Raw genomic sequence first — 16,254 nt, 5'->3', positions numbered from 1 at the left:
GCGCGCACACACACACACACACACACACACACACACACACACACACAAACATACATAAGTACATATACATATACATCTTGGAAAACAGAAATATCACAGTTTGGTAGTAGACGATAGACTATCAGACCATTTTGCCATCTCTATCAGACCTAACGTTAGAATAATTAACTATTAAGTTACAGGGATGAAAAAAACGGTGATGTTTTCACAGTGAACTAGTATAACAGTGTTGAGTTAGCCAGGGGGTGACACAGGCTAAACACACGTTGCAGTGCTCTCACATGTGCTATGAAGCAGAATTTATAAAGCTAACATCTGTAACATTAAGGCGTGTTGACAAGTTAGATTCATAACATGAAGCTGTTTCAGTTTAACACAATGAATTCAGGTTAACTATGGGTTTCTGTTAGCTAACAGACCACTAGCTAACATAATAATATTAGCACAACACACTTCTGAGCAGCCAGAAATCGATATGAATAATTTAACTACAAAAACTAGCTTGGTGTAATGTCTGGTGTTAGTCAGGACCAAGTCTTTTAATGCTGAAGACATATACTGATCAGCTGCTGATGTCAGTGCCTCCTCCTGTTGCTGCTGCTGCTCCGGACTGCTCATGTTAACGTTACTCTTCACCACACTGCAAGAAGTGCACTGTCCACACTGCAAAAAATATCTGTTGAACAGACGTCTTTGTGGTCTCCCGTATCTTTCAGTGCTCATTTCTGAATGTTCCGAGTTTGTTGCGACCTTTATTTCAGAGGACTCTGCAGTTAAATGTTAGCAGGTGAAGTTAGCAAGCTGTAGGATGTCAGACAGTCGATCTATGTTATCGTCTGACAACTTTACACCAAGCAAAAACAGACAAGAACATGAGTACTCTTAAAAAGAAAATCCTTTTAAGTAAAAAAAAAAAAGATATTGTAGTGAACCAAAGAGCTGTGAAATCCCAAACTGGCTGCAGTGAAGTAAATTACTTTGGCGCCCAGACTGACTCAGTGACACTGTTCAAATTTGAGATCATGTGATGTTTTTCTTTGGCTCAACCAATCAGTTCACGACTTCACTGACCGCCTGTCATGACATAGACTGTATAAAAGATTATGACCTAATAAACACTGGGAAATTTAAAACCTGAAATTAACAGCCTGCAGACGCATGAACAAACAAGGTCATCTTGAAGTATTTGAATTCATATGAAAAGAATAATTATTTCAAACTAAAGTTTAAATTACTTAATCTGCACCATGAATTTGAAGGTATAACAAAATAATCTTCAAATTAGTGATTTTCTTTACAAAAGGGAAAGTTCCTACCTTAAATAGAGTAACATAATGGTGTCTGCAATAGTATCAATATTATTGTGATTTTCTACAGTACCATAATGGTTACTGTGATTTTCTACAGTACCAAAATAGTTACTGTGATTTTTTTTACAGCAACATATGGTTACTGTGATTTTCTACAGTAACATAATGGTTACTATCATTTTCTACAGTACTAAAATAGTTACTGTGATTTTCTACAGTACCATAATGGTTACTGTGATTTTCTACAGTAACATAATGGTTACTATCATTTTCTACAGTACTAAAATAGTTACTGTGATTTTCTACAGTAACATAATGGTTACTGTCATTTTCTACAGTAGTGTGTTCACTACTGTGATTCCTACAGTATCATTATGATTATTGTGTTTTTAGGCCTAAGACACAGTACTATACTGTAAGAATATTCACAGTAATTAACTGTGCAGAAACGCAGTAAATTACTGTGGATTTCACACTGTGTACTTGATTAAAGAAAAAATACATTTCAGTAATTAAACAGAGAAATCGGCATTCACTTGCATTTAATTTATTTTATTTTGCAGAAGGACCACTCTACGGGAAAATAGGTGACAAAGCTGTTCTCACATCAGACTCTGTAGTGAATCCTATCAACAGCATAGTGTGGAAACATGGACCTGATCTTGCCATGGAGTGGTATGGAGACGAGACTTTCTCCTACCGACAATTCAAAGGTACCACTTTAATCTAAATCAAACTGTTTGGTAGCCAGAGATCACTGATTTTATACATTAGTTTGACGTTTGTGATATATTTAGGTTGAGACTTTGGTTTGAAGTAGGGGTCTAAATATTTTCAGTTGTAAATTAATTATACTTTAAGGAATTCTTTTACAGTATTTAATAGATTTATCCCAGATTTTGGCTAAATTAATGAATTGTATTATAATACTGTATTTTGATGTATTTTCTGCATGGATTGAGTTTTTTTAAGAAGTATAAACCATTAAGTTTGACAAATACAATTACTGTAATGTAATCCTTCAATTTTCACCTTTAAATTAAAATATTAAGGCCCATTAAAGGTATACTGATAAATAAGATATCACTTTCATGTGTTTTGGTAATAAATAAATAAATAAATAAAAGCCCTTAAATTGTGCAGATAATCCCCAAATATCTGAATATGTTGCAATCTATAGATTTATTCATACATTATCTCTGTGAAACCCAATAAAATAGCTTAATTACATAATAATCAATGGGTAAATGAATAGCATTAGGATTACTAGTGCAGTGCCTGTTCGAAACGTGCCTGAGACATCCTGCACTTTGTCTTGAACATACATACAAAGTTCCCGCGTGTGAGGAACAGGAATAGAACTTAACAAACTAAACTTTTTCAATTCATTCTCTGGTAGTTCTTATCACTACTGATGTAATCCCACCTCCGACCACAATGTGGGTTGTAAAGGCAGAGTGGCGCTGACTGTATTTCTGCTCATTGAATCCATGTGCAGAAGAAGAAGCAGAAGCAATATTGTTTATGAGGTATTTTTATATATTTCTGAACGTGCCTGAGACATTGAGCACTAAGTCTTGAATGTACATGCCAAGATTCGTTTACAGTAACTTTTCACAGATCAATAGCCGGGCTTAAGTCTCTTAAACATTTTCAAGTCATTAACACTATGGATGTAATCCCACCTCCGACCACAATGTGGGTTGCAAAGGCAGAGTGGCGCTGTCCGTATTCATGTTCATTGACTCCACTGGCAGAAGAAGCAAATAATGTGTTTTTTATATATTTCTGAACTTGCCTGAGACGTCCAGCATTCAGTCTTAAACTCACATGCCAAGTTCTGTTCACAGTGATGTTACACAGTTTAATAGTAGAGCTTAAGGGCCCTATCTTACATCCAGTGCAAAGCGGCACCAAGCGCAATGCTCATGTATTTCCTAGTAGACCAACGCAGTTGTCATTTTCCCATCCAGTGCCCATGTTGTTTAAATAGCAAATGCTCTTGTGTCCATCTGAGCGCCCATGGGCATGTTGGTCTTAAAATAAGGTGTGGTCAGGCGCATTGCTATCTTGCGACAGCAGAGAGCAATTGCGCGATTGACCAACAAAAATCTGGTCTGAAGTCAATGGTAAAGTGTTTCACTGTTATTTTAAGCATTATCAAGATAATAATATGAGCCTACAAGCAGGTGCACAATATACACTCTGCTTGTTACACACACACGGATGTGCAGTAGTGCACAAACATGCAAAAAAATACAAATAAAAGGATTGCAATGTGAAAAATTATTATTGTGCACATCAACATATTTTTAAAAAATACATGTCATAATGCTTTGTCATAATATTTATCAGACTTAGCCAATCAAAGTAATGACGGATGAAATTGTCCATTTGTTTGACTAAATTGTGGCAATAGGTATTTAAACAGTCCCGTCAGGTTGAGGGGTGACGACTGTGTATGATGATTTTTGACATGATTAAAATTAATGATTTAATTTCTGAACAATATTTAACAAATATTCTTTGACAGATTTGAGATTACAATGATCAGGTTTCCATACTTTCAGCAATTAAAACCCTGCTGATTTTACCTGTTACTCAATGAGTGAACAAAACGATTTTAAAGAAACCAAAGCTGTAATTAAAATAATAAATCTTTTCAAAAAACAAACTTTGCTTTTGATATTTAAACTGATGGTCTGATGCTGGCCATGGGAGGGTCCAGGAGCAGCAGGGGCCAGTGTGCTCATTGTGTACAAACCTTTTGAACCATGCGCCTGGCGCTGCCACCATTTTTTCTCCCGTTAAACTAGCAAAAGTGGATTTGAACACACCTTAAATGCACTTGCGTTTAGATTGATAAAATAGGGCCGTAAGTTTCTTAAATGTTTTCAAGTCATTATCACTACAGATGTAATCCCACCTCTGACCACAATGTGGGTTGCAGTGGCACTACCTGCATTTCCGCTCGTTGACTCCATGGGCATTAGAAGACGCAAATTGACATTATCAGCATTATTTCTGAGGTATTTTTATATATTTCTCAAGAAATGCTCATCAAAACAACTTCGCCATTGCACTTCCCCCTTTCCCCAGCAGTCCACCCACCTGCCAGGTGTGAAGTAGATCGAACAGTTCTCGAGATACATGAAGGACAGACCCACATACATACATACATACATGCAGACAGACAGAGATTCCTTGCTTTATATAAAGAGATAAAAAAATGGATTCACTTGCTTTTTCTATTGGAAATCAAAACTAGACTTTTTATGTATGAAAATCAGCGGTTCTACAAACATTTTTAGTGTTAATATTTCTCCAGCTGCCCACTCTTAAGTGACCAACACTGGAAATAAGTGGCTCTAGCTGACAACATACTGTAAGACGACTAAAAATCCCTGTTTAGAAGCTAAACCTGTGCATTTTTGCAGATCATGGTAGGCTGAACACTTTAACTGGAGCGCTGACGATCACAGGACTGACTTCAGACGACAGCGGCAACTACACAGTAGACATCAACAACAAACTCACCAGCATGACTGAACTCCTGGTTATCTGTAAGTGGAGGAATTGTGTATGAAGTTTGTCTTAGTTTATCAAAACGGCCCTAAATTCAAAGGAAATGTCTTTTTGTTTCATTTTCTATCAGCTCCTGTCTCTAAACCCACCCTCTCTGAATGGTGTTCTGTGACCTACTGTGTCTTCACCTGTAATGGCGACACCACGGGCGCTGAACCAGTCACCTACTGGTGGACATCAGGTGACATGACGTGGTCTTCAACCAAGGAGCACAAAATAACAATGGTATGCACAGGATAATGATGTTTGTGTGTCTCATCAGTAACAGATAAATCATGTCGAAAGAATAAACCAGAATCTAGTTTTTAAATTGATTCACATATTCAGGCATCAGTTGGTGACCAGCTAAGGCAGAATCCAGAAGACAGTTTAGAATATTTCTGAAATTAGCTTTAACCATATCTGGTATGTTAAATGTGTTGTGCATTGTCTCTGGTAAAATATATAATTAAATAAAATGAACAGCAACATGAACGAACCTGCAGAAAATAAAGATTTCAGATCATGGAAAGGGCCAGACTTGTCTCTGTAAAGTCATAAAAAGTGACAACAAGAGCTGCATTTGGATACAAGGTTGGACATTTTTATTTTTATCCAATTAACAGGCAACTGTTGAGATAATCTAATATTTTGTATGAACTTCACAAACATTCAAAGATATTTTGTTACGTTTGTTAAGTTTGTTAAGTTTAAACTCTCGGTGTTCAGACATTTTTAAAACTCTGAATATCTCCACAAGTGTCATGGCAAATAGTAATAAAGCATCACATTGATTAATTTGTAAATGTATTTATTAATTCCTGTATTTATTGTACAATTAGATATTAATAAATGAAATGATTTATTACTTTTTATGTGACACTTTTGGTCCTCTATACACCAGATGTGGCAATTACAGTGTTTTTGTATCTCTTTTGTTTCCCATACAGTCTTGCAGGCGATAAAAATTTGATATTAGAAAACTTGACAGGTTTCTCTGTTAATTACTTTATACTTTTATTATTTTCTATTTGTGATACAGAGAAAATTGAGAAAATTGAGAAAAAAGATGATAGAGATTGCCCAAATAAGGTTTTAGTATTCTACCAAAGCATACTAGTATACTATAATTTATACTGGATAATTCAGTCTTGCAGATGTGCTAAATAGTGGATTACAGCATATATAGTGAAAAGCTGATGACTGAGTGGCCGCATCACTGTATTGTCCCTGATGTTATTGTTGGTAATCTGGACATACTGTAAAAAGACAAAGTGACCTCCTCAAAAGATCTGTGTGTTTGGTTTACGAGATTTCAGCTAATATTGTCTTTCTCTTAATTTCTAGGTGGAAAAGGAGCTGTGGTCCAACTGGTTCAGCTGTGTGTTTGAAAACCCAGTCAGCATCAACAGCAGTGAAAAAGTCTTCAACCCCTTCATAAGTGAGTTATCACACCAACAAATATCTGCTGTAACACATTTAATATATTAATGCATCTTACTGTTTTTACTAAACATGACAATGTACTCAATGTCCTCATAGGAGTTACAAAACATGTTCTAACAGCATTAAATGACTAAATGACGAGCTTTGAGTTTATTATTTTTCTGTATTGGGTCACCTCAGAGTGCATTATCAAAGATGGGATCAGCTAACAACATTAGAGTACAATACAGTGTCCTTGTAAACCATTTTTTGTTTTAATTATTTATTCATTTATTTTTTTTGTAGGGAATCAGCTCATCTTCATGGCAATATTATTACTGGTTGTCTGCATCATCATCATCACTTTCAGACACAAAGGCATCATCAATTTCAGTCGCGATTGGATAAAAGGTAAGAAGTCACAAAATATTGTATTTATTTTGATGCACTAAAAAAACTGTATTTTTGTGGTTTGATATGAATTAAATCTTTGACTTGAATTTACATTCTTTATATTTCTTTAGGTGTGGTATATTAATATTTCTGTAAATTTGACTGATAATGTTAATCTAATTGTGCATCATACATATTCAAGTTCTTTGAAGAGTGTGATTCTACCAACAATATTAGTCCTGATGATGTATTTTCATGCTAAGAGACAGGAAGTTTCTATCCTCATGCAAACATCCACAACCACAACCAACACCAAGAGATTCTCTCCAGATGTTTGATGAATCTGCATAAAAGGATGTTTCAGGGTCGACTTGTTGTCTTAGTGGTTAAAGCTCATAACAAATAACTGCAACAACACTAATATTATGCACTATTAATGCATCTTACTGTTTTTACTAAACATGACAATGTACTCAATGTCCTCATAGGGGTTACAAAACATGTTCTAACAGCATTAAATGACTAAATGATGAGCTTTGAGTTCATTATTTTTCTGTATTGGGTCACCTCAGAGTGCATTATCAAAGATGGGATCAGCTAACGGCATTAGAATACAATACAGTGTCCTTGTAAACCATTTGTTGTTTTGATTATTTATTTATTCATTTTTTGTAGGAGTTCTGACATGGATGTTCATCTTCATAGCAGTGTCATTATTTATTCAGGTTGTGTGTGTCGTCATCATCATCATCTATTTAGAATACAAAGGCAGAAAAGGTAAGAAGTCACAAAATATTTTTTTTATTTATTTTGGTCTGATATAAATCAAATCTTTGACTTGAATTTACATTCTTTATATTTCTTTAGGTGTGGTATATTAATATTTATGTAAATGTGACTGATAATGTTAATCTAGTTGTGCATCATACATATTCAAGTTCTTTCAAGAGTGTGATTCTACCAACAATATTAGTCCTGATGATGTATTTTCATGTTAAGAGACAGGAAGTTTCTATCCTCATGCAAACATCCACAACCAACACCAAGAGATTCTCTCCAGATGTTTGATGAATCTGCATAAAAGGATGTTTCAAGGTCGACTTGTTGTCTTAGTGGTTAAAGCTCATAACAAATAACTGCAACATCACTACTATCATGCACTATTAATGCATCTTACTGTTTTTACTGAACATGTCAGTGCACTAGGGCTGTGCGACTAATCAAATTTTTTTTCGATAATGATTTTGGTTTCCAACAACTCTCATAATGACGCTCTTGTTTTGTCTTGTGTTGCAAATCTAGCAAACCTCTTTCCTTTACAGAGGTGCGCTTTCGCTCCTCCCTAAATGCCTCCGATGGCCGTCTAACCTGCTTCATCAGGTTAACTGACAGCTGAAATTTACTGAACCAAAATAGTCTGCATGTGGGCTCCACGGGAAGAAATCAAGTGTTTGTACTTATTGATTCATTGGTTTTATTTCCTCGCCCACTGTAGCGAGTGAATCTGCCTGTAGTGAAACCGGGGCTAACCGGTGTTTCCTCCGCAGGCTCCACTTCACTCATCTGCCCGACAGACCCGCTGCTTCTTCCCACTTTAACCCGAATAACAAACCGGGGCTCGGGGCTCCGGTTGGATCCACGTGGAGAGCCAGGGCTAACATTAGCTGGGAGGCTAGCGGAGGCTAACTGGCTGCGCTTCCCTCCGGTCATGCTTCAGCTAACACTCCGCTAGCCTCCCAGCTAGCCCCGGCTCTCCGTTTGGATCCAACCGGAGCACTGAGCCCCGGTTTGTTACTCAGGTTAAAGCAGGAAGAAGCAGCGGGTCTGACGGGCAGCTGAGTGAAGTGGAGCCTGTGGAGGAAACACTGGTACCATCAGGGTGAAACAGTCTGTGGCAGTGCCTCTGTGTTTGGCTGCACAGATAGGAAACCCCTCGGCTGACAGGATGTACCACTGTATTTGAAAAAACTTTTTCTTCTGCTTTTTGGTTTATAACAGCGGTTGGCAACCAGCTATTAGGGTCATTACCGCCACCCTCTGCTTCAGACTGTGGACCAAAGATTAAATTCTACATTAATCCTGTCTGTCTAATAAACTCGAAGAAGGCTACTGCTCCACTCACTTGGCAGGTTCATTTAAGTTTTAACGCTGAGCTCCTGAACTCCAGTCTTCCTAAGCTCTTCCTTCATATATTGTCTTTCTTGATCATTAGTGCAATCTATGATTGCATGTATAATAGTCTCCTCAGCCAGGTGGAAAAAAATATGTGCATATATCGGCATCGGCAATCGGTAAAAATGAGAGTCAAGAAGTAATTGTGTTAAATAATCGTGATTATGATTTTTGCCATAATTGAGCAGCCCCACAGTGTATTCAATGCCCTCATAGGAGTTACAAAACATGTTCTAACAGCATTAAATAACTAAATGTCGAGCTTTGAGTTCTTTTTTTTTTGTATTGGGTCACCTCAGAGTGCATTATCAAAGATGGGATCAGCTAACGACATTAGAATACAATACAGTGTCCTTGTAAACTATTTGTTGTTTTAATTATTTATTCATTCATTTTTTGTAGAGGATCTGACCTGGATGATCATCTTAATAGCAGTATTTGGAGTGATTCTGGTTGGGTGCATCATCATCATCATTTATTTAATATATAAAGGCAGAAAAGGTAAGAAGTCACAAAATATATTATTTATCTATTTTGGTCTGATTTAAATCAAATCTTTGACTTGAATTAACATTCTTAATATTTCTTTAGGTGTGGTATATTAATATTTCTGTAAATTTGACTGATAATATTAATCTAGTTGTGCATCATACATATTCAAGTTCTTTTAAGAGTGTGATTCTACCAACAATATTAGTCCTGATGATGTATTTTCATGTTAAGAGACAGGAAGTTTCTATCCTCATGCAAACATCCACAACCACAACCAACACCAAGAGATTCTCTCCAGATGTTTCATGAATCTGCATAAAAGGATGTTTCAGGGTCGACTTGTTGTCTTAGTGGTTAAAGCTCATAACAAATAACTGCAACATCACTACTATTATGCACTATTAATGCATCTTACTATTTGTACTAAACATGACAGTGTACTCAATGCCCTCATAGGAGTTACAAAACATGTTCTAACAGCATTAAATAACTAAATGATGAGCTTTGAGTTTATTATTTTTCTGTACTGGGTCACCTCAGAGTGCATTATCAAAGATGGGATCAGCTAACGACATTGGAATACAATACAGTGTCCTTGTAAACCATTTGCTGTTTTAATAATTTATTTATTCATATTTTTGTAGGGGTTCTGATGTGGATATTCATCTTCATAGCAGTAGTTATTCCGGCTGTGTGCATCATCACCATCATCTATTTAATATACAAAGGCGGAAACAGTAAGAAGTCACAAAAATGTTTTATTTATTTATTTTGGTCTGATATAAATGAAATCTTTGACTTCAATTTACATTCTTTATATTTCTTTAGGTGTGGTATATTAATATTTCTGTAAATGTGACTGATAATGTTAATCTAGTTGTGCATCATACATATTCAAGTTCTTTCAAGAGTGTGATTCTACCAACAATATTAGTCCTGATGATGTATTTTCATGCTAAGAGACAGGAAGTTTCTATCCTCATGCAAACATCCACAACCACAACCAACACCAAGAGATTCTCTCCAGATGTTTGATGAATCTGCATAAAAGGATGTCCTTTTATGCAGATAATGTCCTCATAGGAGTTACAAAACATGTTCTAACAGCATTAAATGACTAAATGACGAGCTTTGAGTTTATTATTTTTCTGTATTGGGTCACCTCAGAGTGCATTATCAAAGATGGGATCAGCTAACGACATTGGAATACAATACAGTGTCCTTGTAAACCATTTGTTATTTTAATTATTTATTCTTTAATTTTTTGTAGAGGATCTGGCAAGGATGCTCATCTTAACAGCAGTAGTTGGAGGGATTCTGGTTGGGTTCATCATCTTCATCATCTATTTAATATACAAAGGCATCATCTTCTATTTCAGACGCAAAAGGAGAGCACGTAAGAAGTCACAAACAAAAAAGTGCATGTTCAACAAAACAAACAATAATACATTTTTATGGCTTTTGTACAGAAAGCTGTAAATCAGAAAGAAAAATCTGAACAAAGTAGCAATTACACAATTAAATTGTAGTAAAATAATAGGTTTCAGTCTGGATTTAATATCAGGCAATTTTCATGCCTCAGTATATTTAATGGAAACATGTCAATAATTAGTTTATTTTTTCAGTATAAAATCACAAAAAAAGAAAGAAGACAATTACAGAAAGAGAAAATAATAACAACATACATTATATTAAACATACATGATACTATTCAGTTATAGGAGTGGCAAAAATTGGATTTAAGAAGTGAAGCATCGACCATGAACCACAACGTCCCTGATTCATGTTTGATTAGGGAACTTTTGCTTGTTGTTCTCCATCTCTCTCTCCCCCCATCCCTCATTTTCTGTCATCTCCCCACTGACACTAATCAATAATCAATCAACTTTGGTTACCTATTTGTCTTTAATAATTTTAGAGTATTTAACATGACAATATTTTAAATAATGTTCTGTTTTCATGCATCCAGCACTTAAAATTAATTAATATCTAAACTTTTACAAACAAAAACCAGTGTTTCAAATGTATTCAGTGTGCTTTCTTAAATAAATTGCTGAATTCGTTCATTTGTAGCTTTAAAGAAGATGTAACAACCAGATGTGAAGATGTAACAACTACACTCAGATCACAATGAAAATTAATCTTTGGTTTAACCAAATTATATGAACCACTTCATTTAAAGTGAACATTATTTACAAATGTCTGTCTAATTTTTTGGAGATGCTTTTTTAACAGCTTTAAGCTACAGTATGTACGTAGGTGTGTCCAAATGCAGTTTTACTATATGCGATTATAATAGCAGTGAACTAGAATTTGCACTGTGACAGATTAATATTTTATTTATAAAGCAGAGCAAGGGAATGACAGACACATTTTTACACATACATAGCAGTTCCACAGTCAAATTATAAGTCGGTGACAATAAAACAAGATAGATCATGTAACTAATAATAAAATAAAATAAAGAAAATAAAGAAAATTGGGACAAAACATAAAAAAAAAATTCCAGAAAAGTAGCCGTTTTTTGTGCTTTTTAAAAAATTGATAGAGCAAAATGAGTGATTAACACAAAGACACATGATACAGGACAAGACAAGAGGGACAAACAACAAAACAACAACAAAAAACTGGATTAAAGCTTTTAGATTTTTTTGTTGTAATACACACGCATGTGTGTGTTATTTGTGCTTTTTCAATTTTGGAGATCACCAAGGGATGTGTAAAATTGGACACATTGTTAGTTGTTGTTGATTTAGTAATGTGATGTTTTCCTAACAGACAAATGAAGTTTTAAACAGTCTTCAATCATACTGCTGTTAGTTTTAACAGAAAATTTAAAAAATATATTCTGACAAATAGATGTATTTTCAACTAAATACTGACAAAGACATATCTGACCAACATTTGTTTGAATAGCAGCAGTTAAAAAACTTAATAATATGGTTTCACTGTGTGATAGATGCATCATGGTTGTGACAATTCTTTATTTATTTCACAGAGATGTCAGTGTTGCTTCCACCTGTCCAAGAAACATCCACCCAGGATCCAAGATCTGCTGGGACCCAAGATCCCAGCAATGAAACTGGTGAGTCAGAATGATGCCAAAAGTTACAGCGGCAACAGCAGTAAACTAAAACTCTGTGTGACCTGCATGTATTAGATGTATTGTAATTTTGAAAGTTCTTTTATCATTTTACAGAGGAGTCACCAATGATTCCTGATGACCTGGAAACACGCTGCTGATGGATGAACAGACAGCAGATCCAGAAGATGAGGCCCAAAGCTGAAGTACTTTGGGTACCAAACAACAGATTTGTTGTCTGTCAGGACAGAAGTTCAGGGTTTCATCACTGAATGTAACTGCTTTGGGCTGATCCTTCCCAACAGATGTGACTACAAACAGTGTTAAATGCTGACAGCTGTGAGCAGGACTGTGTGAAATACCTGCAGCCAGGTGGAGGTTTGTGGTTGTGCATCTCTAAATTAATTTATTAAGTTGGCAGTTATTGTGTTTTTGTTCACCCAAATCTCTTGATTTTACATTTGAATCTCTCATTGTCTCTCATGAGCTGTTATTTAATCAATATGCACTTTTGCTTTTTATCATTTCATTTTTGAGTGACTTAGATTTACGTCTAAAAAAGAAAAGAAGAAACTTGAATTATTTTGTGATGCCTTTTGAACTCATAATACCAATACCAACATGAGCATTTGGTAGCACAAATTAAGACTCAGTGTCACTGTAAAGATGTAATTTTTTATTGTAGAGAAGTACACTCGACTATACAGGATGTGTTAAAGCAGCAAAATAGTTTTCAAATGGAAGCCCATGTCATTGGCTGCCTAAACAGCAGCCTGTTGCAGCCTAAACATTTTATTGGATACAATTTATTCTTTGATCAATCCTTACCTGAAAAGGCTGAAATTTTTTTTTTTTTATGCTTACTGTATTTTTCATACTTCCAAGTGAAGTCCTCATGACAGCCTAGAGTTACGAGAATCATCTAACTTTTACCAGAGCCAAATTAAATACAGTACATATCCAGCTCATGAGGGTCAGATGATTACTGGCTTCTACAGGAAGTTCTGAGGTCTGAGGAACATTTTAAACTGCTAACATGCCAAAGAGAGGACACAGGTTATTGATTGTGAAGGTAAAAACTTCTGCAGATGATCCAGAACGTGGCGGCATGTCTGGTCTTCAACCAGCCCAAAACAGCACAAGTCACCCTGCTGTTCATGTCCCTCCACTGGCTCCCAGTTGCTGCCACCATCAAATATAAAACCCTGACACTCGCTTATAAAACAGCAACTTAAACAGCTCCCACCTACCTGAACTCTCTCATTCAGGTCTACACTCCCTCCTGCTCACTACCAATGGTACCACAACAGGGCTCTAAGTCGCTACTAGACTCTTCTCTTCTGTAGTTCCTCGGTGGTGGAATGAGTTACTAAACTCTGTTCAATCTGCAGAGTCCCTCTCAATCTTTAAGAAAAGACTGAAGACCCAGCTCTTTCATAAACACCTCTGCACTTGATGGACTGAAGGAAGAGAGAAAACAAAATAATCAAACAAAAACAAAACAAAACAATTAAACAAAAACAAAACAAATCGGCTTCTATGCACTCTATGTCTTGCCTCTGTGCACTGCCTGTCGTCATCTACATCCTATTGGACTCAAACTTAGTTTCATGGCACTTAACTGGTGTTGTTCTCTCCTGACTAGATCCTTGTTTGTGTTGTATCAGCTCTCAGATGTACGTTGCTTTGGATTAAAGTGTCTGCTAAATGAAATCGTAAATTGTAAAAAATGGACTCAGCAGGATGTGTTGAGTCCCTGGAAGAGAACAATTTTATTCCTATAATGTAAAATGTCTCAGGTTTTTAGATGTTGACACAAGCTGCTGCTGCTGTTGCTGCTGATGACGATGATGTCAGCACTTGTGTTTTGTTTCTCCTTATAAAGTGTCTGTCTTTGCTTTCTGTGACCCCTCAGGCCTTACTATTCTTTATCTGCCCACCAGAGGTCCCCACACTGCCACACTTTGTGGATCTTGGTGTATTGTTTCTATGAACTGCTGCACCTTTTCCTTTGAAATCTGCTCTATGTGCACTTTTTAGTTTTAATTTCTGGCACCCGATTCCACTTGACAATCACTGTGAATCATCATCATTATTATCTTCCTTATGTGGAGAGTTTAGTATGTGGATGGTTTTACAAAGCTAAATCCAAAACTACAAAGAATCCATAGTTACTATCATTTCAAATTTGGCTTCATGGCTAAAAAAGGCACATTTTCTACACATTTCACTACATGTATAAAGGTTGCTCTTCTCCCTTTTAACCAGGCTCTGGTTGCCAACATTAACAGTGTTGGAGGTTTTGTATGTTGATTTCAGTTAATCTGTCAGTTTACACAATTTCAGTTGAGTATTTTGTGCTTCGTCACAATGTTATATTTTGCTGAAGGGCTTCAGTCCTGCTGTAATATTTGTGTTTTGTGTGTTTTGTGATGGTGGTCCAGCAAAACTTTTGGATTCACAAACAAAAGTTTTTGGAAAGAAGGACTACACTTTTAGCTCCTATACAGTCTTTTTTATTTTAACCCTTCTAATGTGTTAGAAAGTTGCCAACACCTTTTGTGTTAGCAGGTCAAATTGGACCCATGATTTAACTCAGCCTGAAACACTCAAAAACAATGATTATCATCCAATATTGTTTTTCACCTCATGACTAACTTATTATGTATTCATATCCATGTAATCATGGTTTTAAATTTTATTTTTATGTTCCCATGGACCATTTGTCTTACAATATACCACTTTTTAGATACCAATATTGCAAGAATTCTGTGAACATTCAAGTTCATTTTTAATGTAAGTGTGTCCATATTCTGCGAGAAAAGTTGCATTCCCGTTGGGGGGAGAGCTGCCAGAGGGATTGGAAGTACAATTCCATACTGCGAGAAAATAATTATTCCCAAGGAGGGAGGGGAGGGGTCAGGTGTCTAGAGTCAAAGATGAATCTTGTTTGAGCCAAATTTGATCCACAGAATAACCCACAACTTTTAAATGATGCATGCAACAGCCAATAATTTCTCCTTGGTCATATTTGACCCATAACACAACAAATGTAACTTTTTTTTAGAGACCTTCAGAATTGACTGAAATGGTGACAATTTGATTTGTTGTGTTAATATAGCTGTTTTTGAGGATATCATGAAGCCTTGTTCCAGTACAGTAAAAAAAACTAGATGGTATTTATTACATATCTTAACTTGAAAACGGGTCAATTTTGACCCTAACACAATAGAAGGGTTAAATTCTATAAATCAGCATTTCAATGCATCTTACTTTGTTCAGGAGGTTTGGGCTGTGAAAATAAATTAACTGAGACCAGCAAATGTCCATTGAATGTGTTTGTTTTTTAGCGGGAACATTGAAAATATCATTGATGGTATTACAGTACATGCAAAAGATATCAACCAATGAGAGAACATGAACGTCAGCCAGTAGAGTTCACTGTTTTGTTAATCCAACATTCAGACCAACTCTACAACATGAATATAAAACATTAATGACAGAGTTTTAAAGTGAAATTGTGGTCAACATGGCTGATGTCAGATAAGCTATAATAATTTTAGCAGGATGGAAATATATTTGGCTGCTCACTCTGAAGACACCTCAAAACCTCTTCTTGAGATAGCAGCTATGTTTGATGATGAAAATAATGAAACACGGTGTTTAATACATTATTGTTATGTGTTACCAAATCAGGTTTAGTGATCTTTATAAAACATTATTTATGCCAGCCTGTTGACCAAAATACTCAATATCTGACAGTCAGTTTTCTCTTGCTGTGACCTTATTGTTATTTCTGTCTTGTGGGACACTGCA

The 16,254-nt window shown here is 35.8% G+C and overlaps 1 protein-coding gene across 5 annotated transcripts in view; it reads left to right on the top strand.

Moving 5' to 3' along the window:
* The window catches only part of LOC121892294, a 343,857-nt gene that overhangs the window by 9,133 nt on the left and 318,470 nt on the right, over nt 1–16,254 (top strand). For 4 of the 5 annotated variants that reach the window (XM_042405250.1, XM_042405253.1, XM_042405252.1 and 1 more), the window contains exons 3-4: nt 1,874–2,023; nt 4,748–4,873. The exons of the other annotated variant lie outside the window; for it this stretch is intronic. In XM_042405250.1, the coding sequence (XP_042261184.1) occupies nt 1,874–2,023; nt 4,748–4,873 (276 nt within the window). The remainder of the gene's footprint in view (nt 1–1,873; nt 2,024–4,747; nt 4,874–16,254) is intronic. 5 annotated transcript variants of the gene reach the window in all.

Source organism: Thunnus maccoyii, chromosome 24 (assembly GCF_910596095.1).
Source record: "Thunnus maccoyii chromosome 24, fThuMac1.1, whole genome shotgun sequence".
Taxonomy (NCBI): Eukaryota; Metazoa; Chordata; class Actinopteri; order Scombriformes; family Scombridae; genus Thunnus; species Thunnus maccoyii.
This window is presented reverse-complemented; position numbering and strand designations above follow the sequence as displayed.